The 22,559-nt window shown below is 42.8% G+C and overlaps 1 protein-coding gene and 1 long non-coding RNA gene across 15 annotated transcripts; one reads left to right on the forward strand and one right to left on the reverse strand.

The window, feature by feature from the left end:
- Positions 1 to 1,496: 1,496 nt before the first annotated feature.
- On the reverse strand, positions 1,497 to 3,931 carry LOC123077451 (protein ANTAGONIST OF LIKE HETEROCHROMATIN PROTEIN 1). Its single transcript, XM_044499731.1, has 2 exons — positions 3,194 to 3,931; positions 1,497 to 2,801 (listed from the first exon to the last, which is right to left on the reverse strand). The coding sequence occupies exons 1-2, from the start codon at positions 3,836 to 3,838 to the stop codon at positions 1,836 to 1,838; spliced, it is 1,611 nt and encodes a 536-aa protein (XP_044355666.1). The 5' UTR covers positions 3,839 to 3,931; the 3' UTR covers positions 1,497 to 1,835.
- Positions 3,932 to 11,356: 7,425 nt separating this feature from the next.
- On the forward strand, positions 11,357 to 22,203 carry LOC123077452 (uncharacterized). 14 transcript variants are annotated; one of them, XR_006436631.1, is made up of 14 exons: positions 11,359 to 11,909; positions 12,017 to 12,087; positions 12,201 to 12,310; positions 12,405 to 12,439; positions 13,104 to 13,257; positions 13,783 to 13,951; positions 14,629 to 14,740; positions 14,833 to 14,962; positions 15,906 to 16,019; positions 16,339 to 16,503; positions 16,700 to 16,811; positions 16,918 to 17,047; positions 18,063 to 18,161; positions 21,807 to 22,203. It is a non-coding gene; the product is annotated as an uncharacterized lncRNA (long non-coding RNA). The 14 variants fall into 14 exon arrangements; XR_006436630.1 differs by lacking the exon at positions 21,807 to 22,203 and adding an exon at positions 18,377 to 18,632; XR_006436620.1 differs by lacking the exon at positions 21,807 to 22,203 and adding an exon at positions 18,259 to 18,632 and having other exon boundaries at positions 11,361 to 11,909.
- The last annotated feature ends 356 nt before the right edge of the window (positions 22,204 to 22,559 follow it).

Genomic DNA, 22,559 nt, shown 5'->3' on the forward strand with positions numbered 1-22,559 from the left:
ATACGTTTTCCAGTTTGCTGAAAGCCCCTGGTTTTTAATTTTCTTTTTTTCCTTTTCAATAAAAATGTGTGCAACTTTTTGTATCTTGTTAACTTTTTTCATAATTGATTAACTTTTTAGAAATTTGTGATCTTTTTTCAAAATTGATGAACTTTTTCAAATTTGTGAAGAAAAATTCAAATTTGATAATTTGTTTTTCCAAATTTGTGAAAGCCTTTTCAAATTTGATGAACTTTTTTTCAAAGTCAATGAAATGTTTTCTAATTCGTGAAGTTTTTTGAAGTTTGTGAACTTTTATTCAAAATATGTGACCATTTTTATTCAAAATACAAAAATGAAGAACCACTTAAATGAGAGACCTCGTGAACGCTATGTACGGGATAATTCACTGTTTGGGCCGCAGCTCATGACGGAAGCTAGCAAGTACCCGGAATTTTTTCGGCGCCTGAAGCACCGAGTAGATCAATAGAAGGTCCCCTCCCTAAGTGACACATAATGTGTCAGTGTTTGAAAATGTTCACATGTTTGAAAATATTTTGACGAATATTCAGAAAATATTTATACAGTTAAAAAAAATGTCTACATAGTTTAGAAAACATATTTAATTTCATTGCGAAAAATGTTCAATGTGTATTTTAGAAATGTTAATATGTATTCAAAAAAATGTTCAAAATATATACTTTAAAAAATGTATATCATATACTCAATTTGATCAAAAAGATGTTCCGGATGTACAAGGAAAATGTAGACTCTGTATTGAGAAAAACTACACATGTGTAGAGAAAAAAAAGACACAAAAATAAAAGTAAAAGGTGCAGAACATTCTAAAACCCGTTCAACCGGTCAAGTAAGTTTGGTGCACCTATTCCTCGCTGATAGAGAGGTGGTTCACCAACGCCGATGTCACGTTGACGTCCAGCTGACATCATGCTAATTACTTTTTTTACTTCTTATTTATATTTAAATTAATAAATATTAAAAACAAAATTTATTTGAAAAAATAAAAACAATGAATTTAGAAAGTCTTGACACTATAAAAAAATGTAAGCGCAACTAAATAAATGTTGATAGCTTTAAAAAATGTGTGTGACAATGAAAAATGTTCCAACCAGATTCAAAACATCTAAAAATAACCGGTTAATTCGTCGATCCAAAGATTGCCACACAAAAAGTTCAATTCACGCACAAGCTGCGGCGAAATCCAGCTAAAATCATAATGCAAAAGCATTTGTGGTACAAATAGCAAATTCATGGATAGTGGCAAGCTTCGAAGTCTACATACAGTCGGTAGTTTAGCTACAGTTGATAGTTCAGCCATGAGTCCACGACAAACTCAAAGCTACTATTTGTACACTAAACTACACATAGATATCATATCATGTATTACCTCCGTATCAAAATGTAAGACATTTTAGATTTTGGTACGGAGGTAGTACTTGCATAGTCCGGATTTCATACCAACCGAAGAACAACAAAGTACTTTTACATGTGGAGAGTGGGAGAGATCAATCTAGTGTATTTGATGGCAAAATGAAATAAGGATACAAGTTTGGCAAAATTGATGGTGATATACAAGATCCAAGAGATATCCTAAAACAATGAAGAAACAAATATCATCATTTCAATATCTCAAAAACCACAATCTTGTGTCTGAACCTAAAAACAAGAAAATGTTGCCCGAAATCATACTAAAAAGGGACTAATCTCGAGAACAAAACTTGTTGGCTCTTCCCGTTCCAACAAAAATTAAACAACGAATGAATTTTGGTGCTCTACTCCCTTATTAATTCCTTGTATTATCGGCTGATCCGGTCAAGAAGTTAAACATGTAGCTGCTAGTAGAAAGACCCAGCGCCGGCCACCGTGGCATGGTGAAGCATGTTGTGGGCGATGGTATCTCGCATCTGCCCAGCGGCGGGGGAGGGCACAGGGTCATTGGCAACCATGTTGTCGTCGTCGAGCTCTAGCTCCAAGCCCTGCAGCAGCTGGAGGTCGAAGGGTTCGCCACTGCGCTCACAAATGTTGTGGAGCGCGCAGCACGCGCTGAGCATGATGGAAAGGTCGTCCACCTTGACCTCGGTGCGCCTCTGGAGGCAAGCCCAACGCCCCTGGAGCCTTTGGAAGGCGCTCACGGCCACGGCACGCGCGTTTGCCACTCTCTTGTTGAACTCGTGCTGCGTCAACGTCAGGTTCTGGTGGGAGTAGGGCACCAACATCCAGTCCGTGAGTGGGTAGCCGGCGCCGCCGACCAAGCGCATGCCCTGGCCAAGGGTCTCCCCGATAAGCTTCGGCTTGTTCATCGACCAGAGTAGGAGGGTTTGGGCGTCGGTCATGGTGCCTGGGCAGACGTAAACGTCAGTGAAGGTCCCGTCCGTGTCCAACGACGCCTGCAGGGTGATACTGTAGCAGGTCTTGCTCTTGCGCGCTGTGGCGCGGGGGTTTAAGTAGTTGATGACGTGGTGCTTGGGCGCGATAATGGCCACGTGGGTAGTGTAGACGGCGCCGATGATGCCGGGGATGCCTGACAAGGCCTCGAACTTGGCGGCGTTGGTGGCCATGGCTGCGGCAGCCGACCACTGGATGACGTTGGGCACGACCGTGGCCTGGATGGCGCCACAGACGTCGAGCACGAGCTTGTGGCAGGTGGAGACCCCGATGGCGAAGCGATCGGCGACCTTGCGGAGGGGCTCCCCAGTGGCGAGGCGCCAGACGCATACGGCGACGCGCTTCTGCACGGGGATGGCGGCGCGCAGCGCGGTGTCCTCCTTGCGGACGGCGGTCGCCAGCTGCTCGCACAGAACCTGGAAGAAAGTTGATTTATAAAGCTCGGGCTTCTGGACATCTGCATTGAGATATGTGCTACACAACTAATTTACTATATGAATTTTTTTTCTTTTTGTCTCTTCAAAACTAAACAACATATAAACTTCAAACTTTGCAGGACAACAAAACATTCTTACTGCAACGTGGGAAAAAACTTTCAAATTTTTTCGCCCTACATAAATATACAAGATGGTATTTTTCTGAGTAAAAAAAATATTATTAGTAGTACATATGATTCACGAAAAAATCTGAACGTTTTTTCCCACATTCTACTTAGAATGTTTTGTTGCCCTTTAAAGTTTAGAGTTCATATATTGTTTTATTTGAAAGAAACAAAAAGGACAAAAGTGTTCGTAAATGTTTACCGAACCTGGAACGTGTAGGGGGACATGCGGAAATGGTGCCTGAAGTCCGCCGCGGGATAGCCCGAGCTGCTAACCGTGTCCCACCACTCGTTGTGGCGGTCCTTCTTCCACAGCCTTCTCCCTCCGCCCTTCTCCCCCGTCCCGGTGGCCAGCACCACAGACTCATCCACGTTCTCGCTTCCGCCGTCTTCATAGCTCCCGCCACTCGCGGTCTCAATCGAGCCCGACGGCGAGCGCTGCCTCTTGGACCCCCGCGCCTCCGACGGCGCCCCTCCCGTCCACTGAGCTCCAAGGTTGACCATGCCCTGCACCTGCGGCACCCCAAACCCCACCGACGACTCCACCACATGAAGCGCTAGCCCGCCACCGGTATCCATTGACTCCCACAGCGAGTTCTGCCTCTTAAACCCCTGCTGATCCCCCGCCCCCATCTCATTCCACAGATTCACCACGCCCAGCCCCTGCGGCGCCTCAACCTCCATCGCCGACGCCCCCCTCTTCTTGCTCCCCTGCGGGTTCACCGGAGCCGGCACAGACTCAGACGCAGCGTCCTGCTGAAAATAGTAATCGAGGTAGGACAGGTCTCCGCCGTCGGCCATGTTTTGGGCGGAATAGTGCTGCGATCCCACGTAAGGCTGGTCACGCATCATCTAAGTGGAGTTTTGTGGCTATGGTGGTGGAACAGCAGAAACAATGGTGAGATCGGAGATGGAGGAGAGGGGAGAGACGAAGACGAGCAAGTCGATCCTCCCGCGAGAGAGGGATTTATAAAGCTTCTGGGCACGCGGAGAGAAGGAAGGCGACGGTTGGTGGCGGCGAGACGCTGGAACCGCGGCTCGCTCACGCGGTCGGGGAGAACATGGGAAAGCAGCGAGTGGGAGAAGGCGCCTCGCGACGTCGCTCTCGAACCCCAGTGAGTGGGAGTAGTAGTCCGATCGATTGTTTGGGTGATTGGGTCCGTTGCCGAAAGAATGTTCCGACGCCGCCTCATGGGCATGGCGCCGTCGCTTTGCGTCACGACTCACGACTGGCGTGCTGTTCGTACGTGTTGGGCTATCAGCATTATGTTTATTCAAATGTTGTGCCGTGGGGATTAGTTTTGGACTGGTTTACGTTAAAAAAGGAACGAAATGGATTTTTTTTTTCGCGAATACGGAACGAAATGGATTGACCCGTTGGTGCTCACAAATCGAGCCTCCTACTGAATAGTTTAGACAAGATACAGAATGGAGGGTTGCTACTCATCGAAGATGCACTTTTTAATTTTGTAGTTAGCATGATTGGGTGCATTATAGCTGCGTCAACGCAGTAAATTTGTGTTTCATGGTGTGCTAGACCGAACCACGATCATCCGACAATATAGTTGTAAGTGTCATGATTATTTTCATTCAAGGTTTATTTTATCGGATTGGGCAAAATCTAGACGGGGCCAGCGAATCCGTTAACCATGTTTCTTTGTGAGGGATTACCAATATTTTTGGAAACAAAAAAGATGTTAAGGGCGGAGTTCCCTCCCTTAACTTTCGTTGTTAGGCAGGTGGGGAGATTTGAACCCAAGTGGCTTGAGTGGGGAGATTCGAACCCGGCCATGTGGTTACTGAAATTTGCGGACCAGAATTCTATGAATTTGAGATTAAATTGACCGAGTTTGTTAAACTTGCAAGGACGACCTCATGAGTACATCGAACTAGTCAAAACTAGCCATATTTTTCAAACATTGGCAAATACAGAAATGGTTTTAACAACATAATTAAGGTGCAGTTCTGATGTGTGATCTTGAAATAAAATACTATAGCGGATATATAGTTGTTCCAGTTCCTAGGTCTAAGCAATTAACAAGAAAATCATGAGGTTTCTAGATTTGTTTTTTGCGGGACATGAGGTTTCTAGATGCTTGAATATTATATTATACAGTACCAAAAGAAAAAAAAACAAATCTTTGTGCGGAAGTACCATTTTGAGCTCGAGCTCATTTGAGCCCGGATGAACAATAAATTCAAAAAATTCAAAAAATCTGATTTTTTTTGTATACTTTGAAAAATGTTCTAAGTGTTTGCAAATTTTCATCATGAAGTCACATTCGTGGAAAGAGTGGAATCTATGAGTGCTATCCGGAAAAAGTTTTTTTTTACCGAAAAAGATCTATGAGTTTTTATAAAAACGAAACTGTGTTCAGTTGGGGAAAGAAACATATTAGCCTTTGCGTTGCACGCTAATTAAGATAGGTATGCCTAGTCATTCCAGAGAGATAATGTAAGATCAATCAACTCGTATTTTCGGAAAAGGCATATACACAACGTATGTGGCCTTTATAGCTGACATGCATACCGGGGCCAGCGGGGCAGACGATATCTATCAACGACCCGCAGCGTTCTGTAATGGCAACCCGGAACTATAATATGCTGGAGTCGTAACATCCAGCCTGCAGAAAAGTAAGTCGTACGGCGTTTGCGTGTGTGCGTTGTGTGTTGTGGGATTAGTAAAGGGACTATTTTGATCCGTGCTTAACGAGCGCAAGGCAAGGAAGGTCACGTACGACTCGCTGCACGGCCGTGTGCCTCCAGACTCCAGAGCACGCACGTTGCTGCTAGGCTGGTCGTCGCTAGTCTTTGACGACCAGGAGACGGGCCGGGCCTGCGTGACGTCGGTCGTGACGACGCGGTGGACTGGTGATGATTATTAGCTCGCGGTTACCCTTGAGAGGCTAAGGGAGCAATTAGCCAACGAGCGTTCTCAGCCTCCGCTAAGGGGTCATTCGGGGCGCTCTCGGCCATCGTCACGCGTTGCACTCTAAGCGTTTTTTTTATTTTCTTTTTAAATTTCTTCATACTCGTTTTCGGATTTTTAGATGGTTTTTTCATGTTTTTTTGGCTTTTCGGTTTTTCATCGGTATTTCTTAGCTTTTTGATATAAAAAATATTATGCAAAATAATATTATTTTTTTGCTTTCGTAAGAGGCACGGTTTTGTCTCCGCAAGAGGCACGGCCGTGCCTCTCGAAAACGGAAAAAAATGTTTTTTTTGCGAGAGGTGTGTGTTTTCTTTTTTTCTTTTGTTTCCGCGTAAGGCACAGTTTTGCTTCCACAAGAGGCACGATCGTGACTCTCGGAAACAAAAAAATATTTTCTTTAATTTTTTTTCTTCCGCAAGAGGCACGGTTTTGCTTCCGCTAGAGGCACAGTTGTGCCTCTCGTACTTTCTTCATTTTTTCCTTCGCGAGAGGCATGATTTTTTCGCCTGATTTTTTCGTTCTGTTTTTTCGAGAAAAGAGAAGTTCGTTAAATGTGATCTATTTTGAATATCTTGACGTGAGGAATCCAACGGTGAAAATGGTTCAAGATTTGGGCACATGGATTAATAGACAAAATATTTTGAATAAATGAATCTACAAAAAGGAAAACTTCCAGGTTGCAACAAGTAGCGCGCATGCAGTGCGCCACTTGTCGCACCTAAGGAGGACGGAGTGACCTTTAGAAAAGTACGTCTTAATTAGTGATTTCGTCTTAGTGGGCGCTTCGGGTTAGAGATGAAAATGATAGCGATGATAATTTTTGTTTCGAATCCTCGTCCATATCCGTTTTTAAGGATATGCATGTACGTGCATGAATATATTGGAAATGGATGCAGATACAGATTTTGGTCAGCTGGATATGCGATGGGTATGGTATCAGTAATAGTATATATATTACCGGTGATGTGGATTACCTGGTATTTTTGTGGATTATCCAAATATGATCATCTGATTAATTTGACACATTCAACATGCTCAAATACCCAATTAAACTGCCAATTAGAATCACTACATATAAATAGAATAAAGCGAAGAAAACAAAGGAAAACAAGACAGAAACAAACAAACAAAGAAATACCAAAAAACCAACGAGTAAACTAAGAAAACCAAGAAAAATGAAATAAAAAAAGAAAACAAATGAAAACAAATAAAACGAAAGAAATAACAAAAGGAAACAAAAAAGAAAAATGTAGTGCCCTAGGCCCTTGTTTTGTTGCCTCCGACTCACGAATAAGCAGACGAGCAACCCTTTCACACAAAAAAAATGTTTGGGTGAGCTCGCCAGAATAGGTCGGGCCATTTTTGCTTGCCTTCGGGCGATACCTCCATGTTTGGACGCCTGCGGGCGTCATAGAGCGCGAATGCTATGTCTCGCTTATAGCAAGACTAGCATGCGTCTCGCCTGAAGCTTTCTTGCAGTGCGCACGCGTATAGACTACCCCAATAGTGTGTTACTTGTTCATTCGTTTATTAGTCAGTTGCTGATGCGCTCGTTTTTTTTTGTTTGGTTTTTGTATTTTTTCTTTGGTTTCTTTGGTTTTTTTGTCGTTATACTTTGTTTTTTGGTTTCTGTCTTTCATTTTCTTTGGTTTCTCTTTGTTTCTTTCATGGTTTTCATCTTTTTTTATTTCCTTTCTCATTTTCCTTATTATTTTCGTTGATTTTTGTTTATCTCTTGGTTTTCAACGGTTTTCTTTTGTTTTGCACTCTTTTCTTAATCAATTTTCACTATTTTCCATTCTTTTTGCACTGGTTTCTTTGGTTTCATCTTTTTTTTTCAATCTTTATTTTTCTTTGGTTTCCTTTGTTTCTTTCAATTTTTTTTGTTTTCCTTTGTTTCTTTTGATTTTCATTCTACATTTTTCGTATACGTCAAGAATGTGTTTCTAATACAAGTTTGACATTTTCAAAATTTCATATTTTTTAATACATGCTCAATATTTTTTCTATGCATATTTTAAACATTTTTCAAATACAAGACTAATAATGTTTTAATACATGGTCAACATTTTTTTCTATACACATTTTAGCATTTTCAAATGCTTGATTAACATTTTTCAAATAAAAAATTAACATTTTTTTAATACATGAACAGTATGTTTTCTATACACATTGAACATTTTTCAAATGCTTGATTAAAAAAATCAAATGCAAGATTAACATGTTTAATACATGATCAACATTTTTATATACACATTTAAAAAATTTCAGATGCTTGATTAACATTTTTAATACTTCTTTAACATTTTTGAAATACTTCTTTAACATTTTTCCCAAATGCATGATTACATTTTTGGAATACATGATCTCTTTTTTCATACACATTGTCTTTTTTTATATTCGTATATATGAGAAACAATTTCTCTATACACATTTCACATTTTTCAAATGCTTAGTTAACATTTTTTTCAAACATTTTTAATGTAAGATGTTTTTTGTATATATTTATTTAGAATATTTGGAAGTATAAACAAAATTTAAAAATAAAGCAAAAACAAAAACAGAATACATGGAAAAATCTGGAAAAAAAGTTGACCCCCCGCACGTGCACACTTTGGATCTGCCTTTGTGGGGCAGGGCGCCCCAGGTTTTTTTCATTTTGTTTTTCCTTTTTTGTCTTTTTCTGTTTTCATTTATTTTTTATTTCAAAAATCTGAATTTGAAAAAAAAAATTCTTTTGACTGCAACCGGCCCCCTATAACTTGTATTCCCCTAAACATTATGTGATAAAGCTAGTTTTTTGTGAGTGGTGATAAAGCTAGTTGGCTGACTAAAAAAACAAATCAACTTTTCAGACTACTTTTTGTTGGCAATGCCAGAAAAAAAATGTTTTCCACCGGGTGCAAATCAGGGTCAGGCAGGGTTAAGTGTGACTTTCCATTCACCAAATTGTTTCTTTGACCCATACTATTAGATTTGGATGCAACAAAGTTGACACGATACTTCTTTTGACCGCACGGGCACCATGTTCCTTTTTGCATCAAGCCTGTTTGTGCCACCAGGTGTGAAGCAGGGGAGGGTTATCAAACCCAGTCACCCGGACGACGTGACATACAAGATCCAAGAGATATCCTAAGACATGAAGAAAAAATATACGGAAAAAGTAACGCCCACACGTGTGGGCGTTTGCACATCGCCTACACGCCTCCATCACCACTTATTTTGCCATGTATGAACAAATGACATCAGCAAAAATCTTTTTGGTTTTTGGCTTAAAAATATTTTATCTCCTAATTAAAAAAGCGAATTAAAAATCCGTTTTCACCATTAAATCCGTCTCGACGAGATCTTCAAAACTAGACCCCATGTTGATATGTTTCGATGAATTTTTTTTGCCCAAAAGTTGCCATGATGTTTACACTGTAGTTGCCATAGTGCTTAAACTAAAGTTGCCATGTGGCAATTTTAGTTTGTAGATCATGGCAATTTTAGTTTTTTTATGATGGCAATTCCAGTACTTTGACCATGAAAATACTTTTTTGTATGAACCATGGCAATTTTAAGTGCATGTATCATAGCAATTTTAGTTTATGGTGCATGGCAAGTCTAGTTTCTTAATTCCCTGTTTTATAATATGTCAAAATTTACTTTTAAATATAGAAGAAAATAGCTGAAACATATCATGACAACTTCAGTGTAAACATCATGGCAATTCATGTGCAATAGACACGGCAACTTTTAACAACAACAAATTCGTCGAAATATATTGATATGAGATCTAGTTTCGAAGATCTCGTCGCGGGGAATTTAATGATGAAAACGGATCTTCAATCGGATTTTTCATTTAAGAGTTAAAACATTTTAAAAACAGAAAATCCAAAAAAAGTTCCACATGCATGCATGCATGCGGTGACATGGCGTAGTCTGTGTGTTATAAAGCGTTTGGTCGGGTTTGGCTCCCACCACACGTGTGGGCGTTAGCGTTGTCGAAAAATATATCATCCTTTCAATATCTCAAACCACAATCTTGTGTCTGAACCTAAAAACAAGAAAATGTTGCCCAAAATCATACTAAAAACGGGACTAATTAATCTCGAGAAGAAAACTTGTTGGCTCTTCCCGTTCCAACAAAAATTAAATAACGAATGAATTTTGGTGCTCTGCTCCCTTATTCCTTGTACTATCGGCTGATCCGGTCAAGAAGTTAAACATGTAGCTGCTAGTAGAATGACCCAGCGCCGGCCACCGTGGCATGGTGAAGCATGTTGTGGGCGATGGTGTCTCGCATCTGCGCAGCGGCAGGGGAGGGCACGAGGTCATTGGCGACCATGTGGTTGTCGTCGTCTAGGTCGAGCTCCAGGCCCCGCAGCAGCTGGAGGTCGAAGAGTTCGCCGCTGCGCTCGCAGATGTTGTGTAGCGCGCAGCAGGCGCCGAGCATGACGGAAAGATCGTCCACCTTGACCTCGGTGCGCCTCTGGAGGCAGGCCCAGCGCGCCTTGAGCCTCTGGAACGCGCCGACAGCCACGGCGCGCGCCTTTGCCACTCTCCCGTTGAACTCGTGCTGCGTCCACGTCAGGTTCTGGTGGGAGTAGGGCACCAGCATCCAGTCCGTGAGCGGGTAACCGGCGCCGCCGACCAGGCGCATGCCCTGGCCAAGGGTCTCCCCGGTAAGCTTCGGCCCGTTCGTCGACCAGAGGAGGGGGGTTTGGTCGTTGACGCGGTCAGGGAAATTAAAGCAGCGAGTGGGAGAAGGCGCCTCGCGACGACGCGGTCATGTGATTGCTCCCGCCGCGAGTTCTGGCTCTTAATTAAATCCCGGCTCCTCCGCCCCCATCTCATACCACAGAGTCCAACTTCCCGTTCCTTGGGCCTCGAACTTGCACCTCTCCACTCGTCGCGTCACACGCATGCATGCCCTTTCCTGTCGCGCAGGCATGCATGCAATGCAATGCGTGGGGATGTCCTCGGTCCTTTTTTTTCCTCTCTCTGTGAGGGAAAGAAAAGGAGTCATCGTTTATTAATTCCACTCAAGACAACGCACACAAAAGTGTACTGGTACCTTTTTGGGAGTGGGACCCATCCATCCATCCACCCACGGCGCTACACGATAAAAAAGATATTTAGGAACGAAGGAAGTATATTTTTACTGAATTTGTTTTCTATATTTTTGTTGTCAGATTTATAACAATACACGAAGGAACTAATTAGGCCAAAGCTGGTCATAGGGTGTCATAGGGTCGTGATCCCCGTGATATTAGGTGTTCATCGTCCGATCTAGAAGGTAAAGAGATGAGCGATCAGGATTGGCCGGAGGAAGACCACGATCCGTGGACTCACGTCAAGGACCAATCAAGCCGCACTCTTGTTGAAAGGTTTCGCGTTCAAGCTCAAGAGCGCGGGACTCCGTCGCGCCGAAAACTCTAGCGCCAACGCTTTCGTCCAAACTTTCGCGCTCGGGCTCGGTGACGTCTGAAAAACTCTGGCGCCCACGCTTTTGTCCAAGTGTTTCGCGCTCGGTCCAAGACTTAATATTTTCAAATGAAAATGAGAAGAGAGATTCTACCAACCAGCACCCAACCCAACCCAAAACAGCCCTCGCACACTCTATCTTCTTCCTCCTCCCCCGATTCCACCCAACGAGCCGCCGGCAACCTCCTCTCCTCCAGCCACCGTCGGCGCCCTCCACCCTCTCCTTCTCTCCTAGTCTCCGCGTCCAACCTCGTCAGCTTCCCCTCCTCGCGCCCGAAACCCTAGCCCGCGTCCACGGCAACCAATCTCTGGATCCGCATCGCAGGATGCCGCCGGATCCGGGAACAGGGCATCGCACCCTGCAGCCGCCGTTCGGGTCGAGCGGGGCGGCGGCGAACGCCGGTGCTCCTCTGCTTCCTCGACCTCCAAGGACGCAGGCCCCGGATTCGTGCTCGCCTTCTTCCTCCACCAGCCTTGGTGCCCAATTCCCTACAGCCGCCGTCGCCGTCGTGGATTCCCAAGGTCCCATCCGCCTCTCGTCTTTCCTATTTCGATTTTCACCGTCGATGTGTGTGTGTGTGTGTGTGTGTGTGTGTGATCAATTTGCTTTTTTTGATTCCAAGCAGCAGGCGAGGAGCATGAGGACCGAGCTCGAGCGCGACCACGACGCAGCGCACAAGGTCCCTGTTTCCTGCACAAGGTAGCACCTCTCTCTCCCTCCGCCCACTCACTTCCTAATCTCCTCCGGTCACAAGCTTTCCGGCAATGGAGCCCGAGGCATCAAGAACCGTCCACTCACTGATGCATTTGCAGTATACACAGCACCTTGCTTGGTTGGGGAGCAGCAACATCAAGGCTGTTGAACAAACAACAATATCGAGACGTTGAACAAATAGCAACATCTGTTGCTGATAGCGTACTGAGTTACTCACCATGAACCGTCCTCATTCTGTAACTTCTGAATGAATTCAGTCACTCACCTGATGCATTGTTCTACTTCATCTTCTTGATGCCCAGGGTGTTTCAGCACCAACGCTTGGATGACCAACGAGGTACACTCGACGTACCTGTGATATGCATGTGTATTAATATCGAGTCACATGTGAGAGCTATTGCAAAGAAAGGATGTAGATTTCTTACTGTTGTTGTACCATGGTGTCTGCACATATATCTCTCATGTTGAAAATCTGAAGATGGAAAAATAAATAATAAATTCTCATTACCCAATGTTAAATTGAGTTGCCTAATTTCCAAATAAAAATAGCATGCAGTGCAAACATATGACTGCACATCATCTTTTGGTTCAGTCTGTATGTGCATTTTTAAATTTTGCCTAAAACTGTGCTAAATGCATGTCCTAAGCTATGCATGCTCTTACCGTAGCTAATCTCAACCCTGTGTGCAAGCTATTGGACCTGATATCGGTTAGTTCCAAGTACAAATTCAGTTACTGTATATTTATCGTAGAACCAGAATATTTATTGTGGATCTTGTTACATGGTATGCCATGCATATGCCTTAGCACTAGTATTTCAGCATGCTTATGCCTGTGCATTTGCTAGTTTATTAGCTAGCACATGTTTTACTTAAGCGGTTTGCATAACCGTGACTAGACTAGGTCAATATTATTGATTTGGTAACCTTGAAACTCAACAATCAATGAATGAAATACATTTGATCCTCTTTTGACATGTGCCGAGTGTTGTCCTGATGTAGGAACAAGCAATGGCGGTGTCTGCCGATTTGCCGCCTCAACAAGGTCTCGTTCCTCCCTGGTTTGCGCAAGCTTCGTCAGGCAACTGCAGATCCCGTACGACCATGGCCCACACCCCTGAAGCTTCCCCTGTCCGCAACAACTTCTGGATCAAAGGTGTTCATTCATCTCTCTGCTGTCCTAAAGCATGAAATGTTTCTCCTCTAGACTTCTTTAGATTTATGTTGGTCTGATGATGGTGTTAGTACGGAAATGGTGATCTAATCATATTCAAGATATCTAAACTGAATGGATGTTATTACAAAACAATCTTCATTTTGCCATTGACACTGAATATGTTTCTTAATAATGTGGTTAATCTTTATGCATGGAGAAACAAGATCATTTGTGACTTTTGAGCAAGGTTATAATTGGTAGCTTTGAATGTATTATGTCTGCTTTCAGAGCAAGTTTTGTGCAGCAGTTGTTCTGGTCATTAAAGTTTGTGTTCTGTGCTTGTTTTGTTCTGGCATGTAATCTCATGTTTGACCACAACTGAATCTTCAATGCAAAGACTCTGTGTTCCACTCATATAATCTCATGTTTGACCGTTCAATGCAAAGATATAAGTTCATTACACTAACCAACATGGTATTAATGTCGAGTCAAGAGTTGACCACTTTGCTCTTCTTGTTATCTCAGGATTGTTGCTTAATCCCAGGCTGCTCTACCTTGAAGGAAAAGGGGTCGTCCTTGAGATCATATAGATGGCGCAAGGACAATGGTCATTGTGGTGGCTGAGGATGCTGTCCAAGATCTTATCGTGTGAAGCATGAATTTTGTGGACCTCACCATCCCTTCCTAGGTTTGGGTGAGTCCTCTCTCTCCTCCTCCCCTCCCTCTCCTCTCCTCTCTCTCTCTCTCTGAGATGGTCCGGTCATTGAGCTGTGGGTGATTGTGGTGCTGGCAATCGAGCCGCTGATTTAGTGTTTGGATCTGTGGTGGCCTCATGTTATTGTGATTGTGATCGTCTTTCTTGTTGATGAAATTGGTCTCTCTTAAATTGTATTTCTATGATCACCATTTTGCATGTAGCCTGGGAGGGAATTTGTTTACGATAGAGTCTTCATTAGATAGATATAAATAGGATACAATTTTGTTTAAGATAAACAAAGTTCTGTTAACTGGTATATAAAACAATACTATCATTTTATTAGAGGTAAAACTAAGAGAGTGGATATATGGATCCCTGACTCAATGGAGCCCTTTATTTTCAAACAATACTATCATTGTGCGACATACATGCGTCTAGTACTTATCTTTGACCATGTGCTTTTTCCTTGTCTGTGCTGAGGATTTCCTCTAAATCTGAGAAGAAGAGATGCTACCCTGGTCTTCCTTTATTTTTTATGAAAATTTGAACATTGCCTTGTCATACTCTGTGTAGTTAACACTTCTTTGATCCATGCATGCTTACTTATGCAATCTAGCCCATGTGTGTGCAGTTGTTTGACTTGTTTTTTCCTCTGTGTTGCGATGCATGTGCAGCTGCTGATCGGGAACCAGCCATTGGTGTACCTCAATAAGGTCACAGACGGCTCCATGGGCGAGTCGCCGCCAAGCTTGAGTCCATGGAGCCCTGCTCCAGCCTCAAGGAGAGGTGAGGTAGTTGTTCCTTTTTTTCCGGATCCCCATGTTTTTTTGTTTTTCGATCTGAGCTCAAGATTTGTTATGTGTGTTGTCCTTGTGCAGGAGAAGGGGTTCATCGAGCCAGGCAAGGTGCGCGGTGGTAGGCTCGGTCTCCAGCCTCAGCGTCTTCTGTTGGTCCCTTTGCCATGTGGCGCCGACGATGTTGTTCGGAGTCGGCTACAAAACTGGCATGGTGAGCTCCTCTCTTTCCTCTGCTCCTCGCCTCTGGTTGCTCTGAGCTCGTGCCCATCGAGCCACAGCTATGCCATGTTAGGATTTGGCCTCTAATGGTCACTATGGATGGATGCTATGGTTCCTGTGATGTGCTAGGGTTGTATGAATTGCCTCATAATTGAGCCATTGGTCCATGTGTATGCGTTTTTCTCTTGTGAGCTATTTGACAGGAGTTTACTAAGTGTTTGTGTAGTGCAAATGTGTTCTGCATACAAGCTTATCACCCTTAGTTAGATATAGCATGTACAAACTCTTCTTATGATTATATGGCTCACAATCTCAAGCTTGAGGGGTTGGTTGTCGTGCTACAGTTGTTGGGGTGTAGGTGGGATGTTAGTTTTAACTAGCTGGTGGTGCTGGTGTGGTTGACACCACACCAGTGACTCAGCCAAGCTCCTAGTGTGCTGGATTTACTGATTAATGGGGTTTTTGCAGCAAGGTAGAGTTGATCTGGCCCTTGCGAAACAAGGAAATTTGTTCCTTTTTTTGTTGGACACTTGTAGCTAAAAAGAGTGACTAGGACATCGCTGTCTTTTTATTGCCGCTTGATTTGGACCCTTTAGCCTTGTTGATAGCTAGCATGCCCTGCGACTAACGATTACGCAAAGAACTCTTATCTACTCTTGGTAATTTACTATGAAAACTCTTCAGTTTGAACGGGCCGAGTTGATTGATCTTATTTATGACCATCATGATCCTTTTTATTGGTTTTGTTGTTGAAACAACGCAAACTAGGAGAGAGATTAGATGACTGACTGAGAGCTATTTGTTGGGTCGGTTGCGGAAAGAATGTTGTGATGTGCTTCAGAATACACTATTGTTGTACTTTATGGGTTGCTTCCTTGTGATGCCCTTATTGCTCGGCCATTAATTGATCTTGTTCTCTCTCGCTCTTTGCCCAGGATGGTGAGAAGAAATATGAGCTAGAGATGGTGCACCCACAATCATTGGGTAAGGTCGTTTTTGATCTTCCGGAGGGCAGAGCGGGGCGAGAAGAGTCTTGATGGAGCTTGGAGGTATATGGGAAGTCTGGTGGTTTGCTTTACATTTCGATTATCTATATATGGGTTGTTCCGGCTGGGTACTTGTTTTGCTGGGTGCTTATTTTATATCCAACCGCTGTCTCTTTGAAACGCGATGTCCTCTGCTTCTCTATAGGAGATTAGAGGTAATTTTGGGGTTTGCAAAATCATGCTTTGTCATGGGATGATTTATTGGAAAGAATTTCAAACAACATGATGTTTGTTTTCTGAATCCAAACCATAATGTAGTACTGTATGTTGTAATTTTTTAACATGTTAATTGAATTGATAGTAATCGTTCTTGGAGGTGTAGGTTTGGCTTTTTATCCAATGTATGAACTGATGGATCATCCTCTGGGTTATGCTTCCTGAATAGCGAAGAGCTAATCATCCTGGTGATTGGTCAAATAAAAGTTCATCTTGTTTCAGTTGCCCCTGTAGTGATAGGGATGCAGTGTGATGTTGAAAAAGGCCACAGGTAATTTTCAGAGCCACAAACATACTGGTAGCAACATTACTTTGCTAAATAAGTCTTGGTGATGCTATGTTCCTTTGTCGAAATCCTCAGTTGCATTGTCGTCTATTTGATCCATGCATGCTTACTTATGCAATCTAGCCAATGTGTGTGTAGTTGTTTGACTTATTTTTCCCTCTGTGTTGTGATGCATGTGCAGCTGTTGATCGGGAACCAGCCATTGGTGTACCTCAATAAGGTCACCAACGGCTGCATGGGCGAGTCGCCGCAAAGCTTGAGTCCATGGAGCCCTGCTCCAGCCTCAAGGAGAGGTTAGGCAGCTGCTCCTTTTTTCTGGATCCCCGTGATTTGTTTTTGTTGTTGTTGTTGTTTTTCAATCTGGGCTCAAGATTTGTTATGTGTGTTGCCCTTGTGCAGGAGAAATGGTTCATCGAGCCAGGCAAGGTGCGCGGTGGTAGGCTCGGTCTCCAGCCTCAGCGTCTTCTGTCGGCCCCTTTGCCATGTGGCGCCGGCGGTGCTGTTCGAAGTCGGCTACAAAACTGGCATGGTGAGCTCCTCTCCATCCTCTGCTCCCCGCCTCTGGTTGCTCTGAGCTCGTGCCCATCGAGCCAAAACTATGCCATGCTAGGATTTGGCCTCTAATGGTCAATGTGGATGGATGCTATGGTTCCTGTGATGTGCTAGGGTTCATATGAATTGCCTCATAATTGAGCCATTGGTCCATATGTATGCGTTTTGCTCTTGTGAGCTATTTGACAAGAGTTTACTAAGTGTTTGTGTAGTGCAAATGTGTTCTGCATACAAGCTTATCATCCTTAGTTAGATATAGAATGTACAAACTCTTTTTATGATTATATGGCTCACAATCTCAAGCTTGAGGGGTTAGTTGTGGTGCTACAGTTGTTGGAGTAGGTGGGAAGCTGGTGGTGCTGGTGTGGCTGACACCACACAAGTAACTCAACCAAGCTTCTAGTGTGCTGTATTTACTGATTAATGGGGGTTTTTGCAGCAAGGTAGAGTTTCTTTCTTCCCATAATGAACATATTGAAAGTAGCAAATATGCTATGCAATTAGGTGGTAGGTGGTGCTCGTTTGAATCTGAAACATAGATACAATATAGGTGGTGCTCGAAGCACACATATTTTCTAGTTGTTTTATGGGTAACAACGTTCAGGCACACATTTCTCCTAAAATTCCTCACCATTCTGGCATTTTAGTTCTCAATGGCTTTTCCACTTTCAGTGAGTTATGGAAGGAATTTGTCTGGTATGGATGGTTTGATCATTGAGTTAATGAAAATGTTTCTGAGACATAAATCCCACTCATTTTAGTACCTATATCAATTTTAACCTTTTTAAAATATTTCACAGACCACATATTCACTTGTTTGAAAAATGTATCTGAAACATAGATACAATATTGTTGTTGTTTAAAAGGTCTTGTCTTCGGGATCTTAAATATACAAAAATATTCAAAATGGACTTACACTTTAGAAGTGTTGTCTTATGTATGTTTGCGCAATACAATATGCTCATGTGATCCTTATGTTGGTGATCTTTTAGGAAGCACGACAGGTCGCGTAAAGAGGAGGAAAAGAAAGCTGAGTGCTCAACTTGTTTAGAGGACTAGCCTTTCTTCTTCCTTGAAAGAAACGTTGAAAGGTAAGACATGACAGCGGCAAGCATAGATAGGCATTGGAGATGTTTTTTTCTTTCTCTAGTCCATTTACTGAATGGGGTGGTGCTTTATTTCTTCCAGAGGAGAAGATGTGCTGAAACTAGATGTAAAGATGCATGACCCTTTCTTTGATTTCGTCTACGCGCTTGATTCTGAAGTAGGATGATCAAATTTAGATGGTATTTACTTTTTTTTGTAGGGCAAGTATAATGTTTGCCAAGTCAATCAATATATATTGACATGCTCCCTGGGATGAGATGGCAAACCATTTAGATCAAGCCATTTTAGTTTGCTGCATTCAAATTCCAAACCAATTAATGTCCACTTTTAGTTTAAGCCATGAGATGATGGCAAACCAACTCAGTTTGCTGCACTTGGTTGTAGAAATGTCACTCACTGTTCCAGATTATTACTTGAGGTTATATATGCTATACGTATAAACTATGCTAGTGTTTGATCTGGCCCTTGCGAAACAAGGAAATTTGTTCCTTTCTTTTGTTGTTGCACACTTGTAGCTAAAGATTGACTAGGACATTGCTATTTTTTATTGCCGCTTGATCTGAACCCTTCAGTCTTGTTGATAGCTAGCGTGTCCTGCGACTAACGATTATGCAAAGAACTCTTATCTACTCTTGGTAATTTACCAAGAAAACTCTGCAGTTTGAACGGACCGAGTTGATTGTGACTATCACGATCCTTTTGATGGGTTTTGTTGTTCAAACAACGCAAACTAGGTGTAGCGACCAGACCTCAAACAGTCTGATCTACCGTGCACCAGTGTCATCCCTGGATCAGTAATGCTGACACGCACAGTACTTGGAGGATTTATAACAGAGTAGCAATCACACACTTATTACATCGAGTATCTCAAGAGAGAAATAAGTATGACAAATATGGCTTAAGGCCATCTAAAATAATAACAGCGGAAGACTTGGAAGATAAGTGAGTCCATCAACTCCAACGGCATCACTGAGTATAAGACCACGACCTAAGGCACCTTACTCGTCGTCTGAAAAGTCTGCAACATGAAACGTTGCAGCCTGAAAACGGGTCAGCACATGGAATATGCTGGCAATGTAACACATAGAGAGTAATGAACAGAATAATGCTATACTACATGCATATATGGCTGGTAGAAGGCTCTATGGTTACAGTTTTGCGAAAAGCCAATTTTTCCCTACTGCAAAGGAATAAATTTTATTTAACTATCATGGTGGTTGTTAAACATTGAGAATGGTTGACAGCATTCTCAATCCCAATTAAGTATCATCATTAAAACCCAACAAAATTAATTAAAGTAACATGATGAGATTCACATGATAATCCAGATACTAAATACTCAAGGTGTCCATAACCGGGGACACGGCTAACCATGATTAGTTTATACACTCTGCAGAGGTTTGTGCACTTTTCCCCACAAGACTCGATCTCCTCCGTTAGATTTCTCGCACTACATGGTGTTTGAGAAACGGATGACCGAGACACAGTCTTTCAGAAGCGTTAGCACCTTACGATGGGTAGACAGTACCACCTACATCCCCTACATCTGCTAGTCTACCACTGTAAGAGTTCACACGACCTACTCAACTATGCTAGAGCCCATAATAGCTTGTGGCTGCACACGGAAGTTTCTAGCATGAATAATCTCATGATCCCTTTGAGCCTGGGTGGCGGTCCAAAGAAAAACAGGCAATCCTGGAATACCCAGGTACCTCAATCCACCCAGATGTGTGTTTTAGTTGCCACCTTAAGTTTAACCATTAATTAACAATCTCACATCTGTCATGGTAACACTCAAACCCAATCCACGTCTACTAGCATAGCATAACGATATAAGCAAACGTAGAAGTAACTCCCAAGGGTTTGATAATAAACAGGGCAATAGGTACTACCTCATCTACTTCCCAGAACCCACAATTTAATTAGATCCTAATCATGCAATGTTTGAGGGTTGATCTAATGCAATAAAACTGGGTAGTAAAAGAAGTATGATCAAAGTGTTACTTGCCTTGCTGATGATCCGTGAAACCTAGAGATTCGAAATAGCAAGCGGCGCACTCCGGGTACTCTATCGCAAACAAACAAGCATACAGTAAGCACTCAACTAATGCACAAGTAAAACTCAAATGAAAGATCTAACCAGAAAGTTCAACTTAAGAACTCCGGTTTGCAAAAAGAATCAAATCAAACGAAGCAACGAAAGTCAAAAGGCGAAAGAAACAAGCTTCGTTTACTAATCTGGATCTAGGTCAAATTTTACAGTTGCAAAAACTTGTTTGAGTTGGTTAAACGGAAAGAGAATTTCGAGACGAAACTCTAGGCGCTTGAATCGCCTGATTCCGATAAACGAGCGAAAAGTTAAACTAAAACGAAAAACATATCGGAAATCGCGATCGGGAAAAATCGCGGAAAATCCGACGAAAAAGAAAACTGACGAACAGTTAATCGAACGGACGTTCGTTAATAGCGACTAAACGGTGAACACGTTCGTTAAAACGAACGGACCGGCGAGCGTTCACTAACTAACTAAACCAAAAAAAAATAAACCGATCTTAAAAAAACCTAGTGTTTCAAAATAAACCGAATCGGTTTTCCGGCGAAAACCGGCACGGCGGCTACCTCGGTCCGGCGGGATTCCGGTGGGGTCGGGCGGGGCTCCGGCGGGCTTCGGGAGAGGGCGGCGAGGGGCGGCGGGGTCGACGGGAGGCGACGGCGGCGGCGTTCGGCGACTCTGGCGGGGCGGGTTTTGGCGGCGGCGGCTCCGGTCGGGGGTGGGGAACGGGCGGCGGCGGCGGTATATATAGGTGGGGGGGCTTCGGCTTGGGGAAGGGGTAAGGCGGCAGGGCGGCGTGGTCCTCCCGTACTCGGGCGGCGGCGCGGCTTCGGTCTCCAGGTGGGAGACGACGACGGGGGCATGGGCCGGCCTGGCTCGACCGGGCCTCGGCCCAGTCGGGCGCGGGATCTCTTTTTTTTTAAATAATTTCGCCGAAACTAAATAAATCCTAAAAAAATAAATAAAAATCTAAAAATGCCGGAATAAATTTTCACCGTCTAATTAAAATAATTAGAACAAGATGAACATTTTCTTGGCCCTAAAAATGCAGTTTTGAAAACGTGCAATTTTTCTAATGCAAATAAAATTGCAAATAAAAATCCGATAAAATCAAATATTTGATTTGAATATTTTTCCTCCAATATTTCAATTATTTTGGAGAAGTCATATTTTCTCCTCTCATATATTTTAATATGAAATATTTTACGGAGTGAAAAATAATTAAAACCAAAAATCCTCGTTTCATTATTTGATAAAAATCAAATATGAAAACCGGGGAAATCCCCAACTCTCTCCGAGGGTCCTTGAGTTGCTTAGGATTTCGAGGATTTGCCAAAATGCAATAAAATATGCTATGCAATGATGATCTAATGTATAACATTCCAAATTGAAAATTTGGGATGTTACACTAGGAGGGGGATTAGATGACTGATTGAGAGCTATTTGTTTTGTCGTGTGCATGCTATGGGACACATACATTACACTTTTTTTAGCTTAGTCTCGGCCTACTGGACATTGCTTGTAGTTTCTTGCTTTGAGCTTGTTTGGCATGCAAATTAACTCATATGTGGTGGAGTTCTTTTCTTTGTTTTTGCTGAGACGAAGAGCTTCTAGCTTTGAGAGGCAAAAGAAGATGGTCCTCCGAATTCGTTTAAGCTTGGCTTTGGTGGCGCCGGAAGAGAAAGGTTTGTTTTCGGACTCGAGGCAGACCAAGCAACTAGGCTGTCGACTGAATTCGTTTAAGCTTGGCTTTGGTGGCGCTGGAAGAGAAAGGTTTGTTTTTGGACTCGAGGCAGACCAAGCAACTAGGCTGTCGACAACAAGGGACATGGGACCTGGCGCTGCTTATGACAACGGTCATTTCTTTGTGTATGTAATATACTAGTTGTTGTAATAGACTAGCTGTTGTACCTGCACACTTGTAGTGTTCTCCTTCCATGTGAAATACAAAATGGCAATTCTATGCCCCTGTGCATGCATTCCTTTCTGCCTTTTATGCTGCCAAAATTTCTAGCCGAGACCTGCTCGACATGTCAAAATTTTGTCCTTGTTTGTAACGAAACAAAAAATGTGAAGGGGGCGACTGTAAAAATTTGTCTTTGTTTGTAAGAAAACTAAAACTTCTGGGTGTTGATTGTTCGTCTTAGGGTGCATATCAAGAGAATTAGTTTAATGGGATGAACTATTTACGTGCTCGAGAAGTAACTATTTGGACCGCAGCTCATGACGGAAGCTAGCACATACAAGGAAGATGTAGACTCTGTATTGAGAAAAACCACACATGTATAGAGATAAAAAGACACAAAAATAAAAGTAAAATGCGTAGAAC

The sequence above is a fragment of the Triticum aestivum genome, chromosome 3D, assembly GCF_018294505.1.
Source record: "Triticum aestivum cultivar Chinese Spring chromosome 3D, IWGSC CS RefSeq v2.1, whole genome shotgun sequence".
NCBI lineage: Eukaryota > Viridiplantae > Streptophyta > Magnoliopsida > Poales > Poaceae > Triticum > Triticum aestivum.

Excerpts from the sequence above, each read along its gene's own strand:
- LOC123077451 (XM_044499731.1), bottom strand. The coding sequence starts at position 3,838 with ATGATGCGTGACCAGCCTTACGTGGGATCGCAGCACTATTCCGCCCAA. Across the intron at positions 2,802-3,193 it reads TGTCCCCCTACACGTTCCAG|GTTCTGTGCGAGCAGCTGGC; the intron begins GTTCGGTAAACA and ends ACTTTCTTCCAG.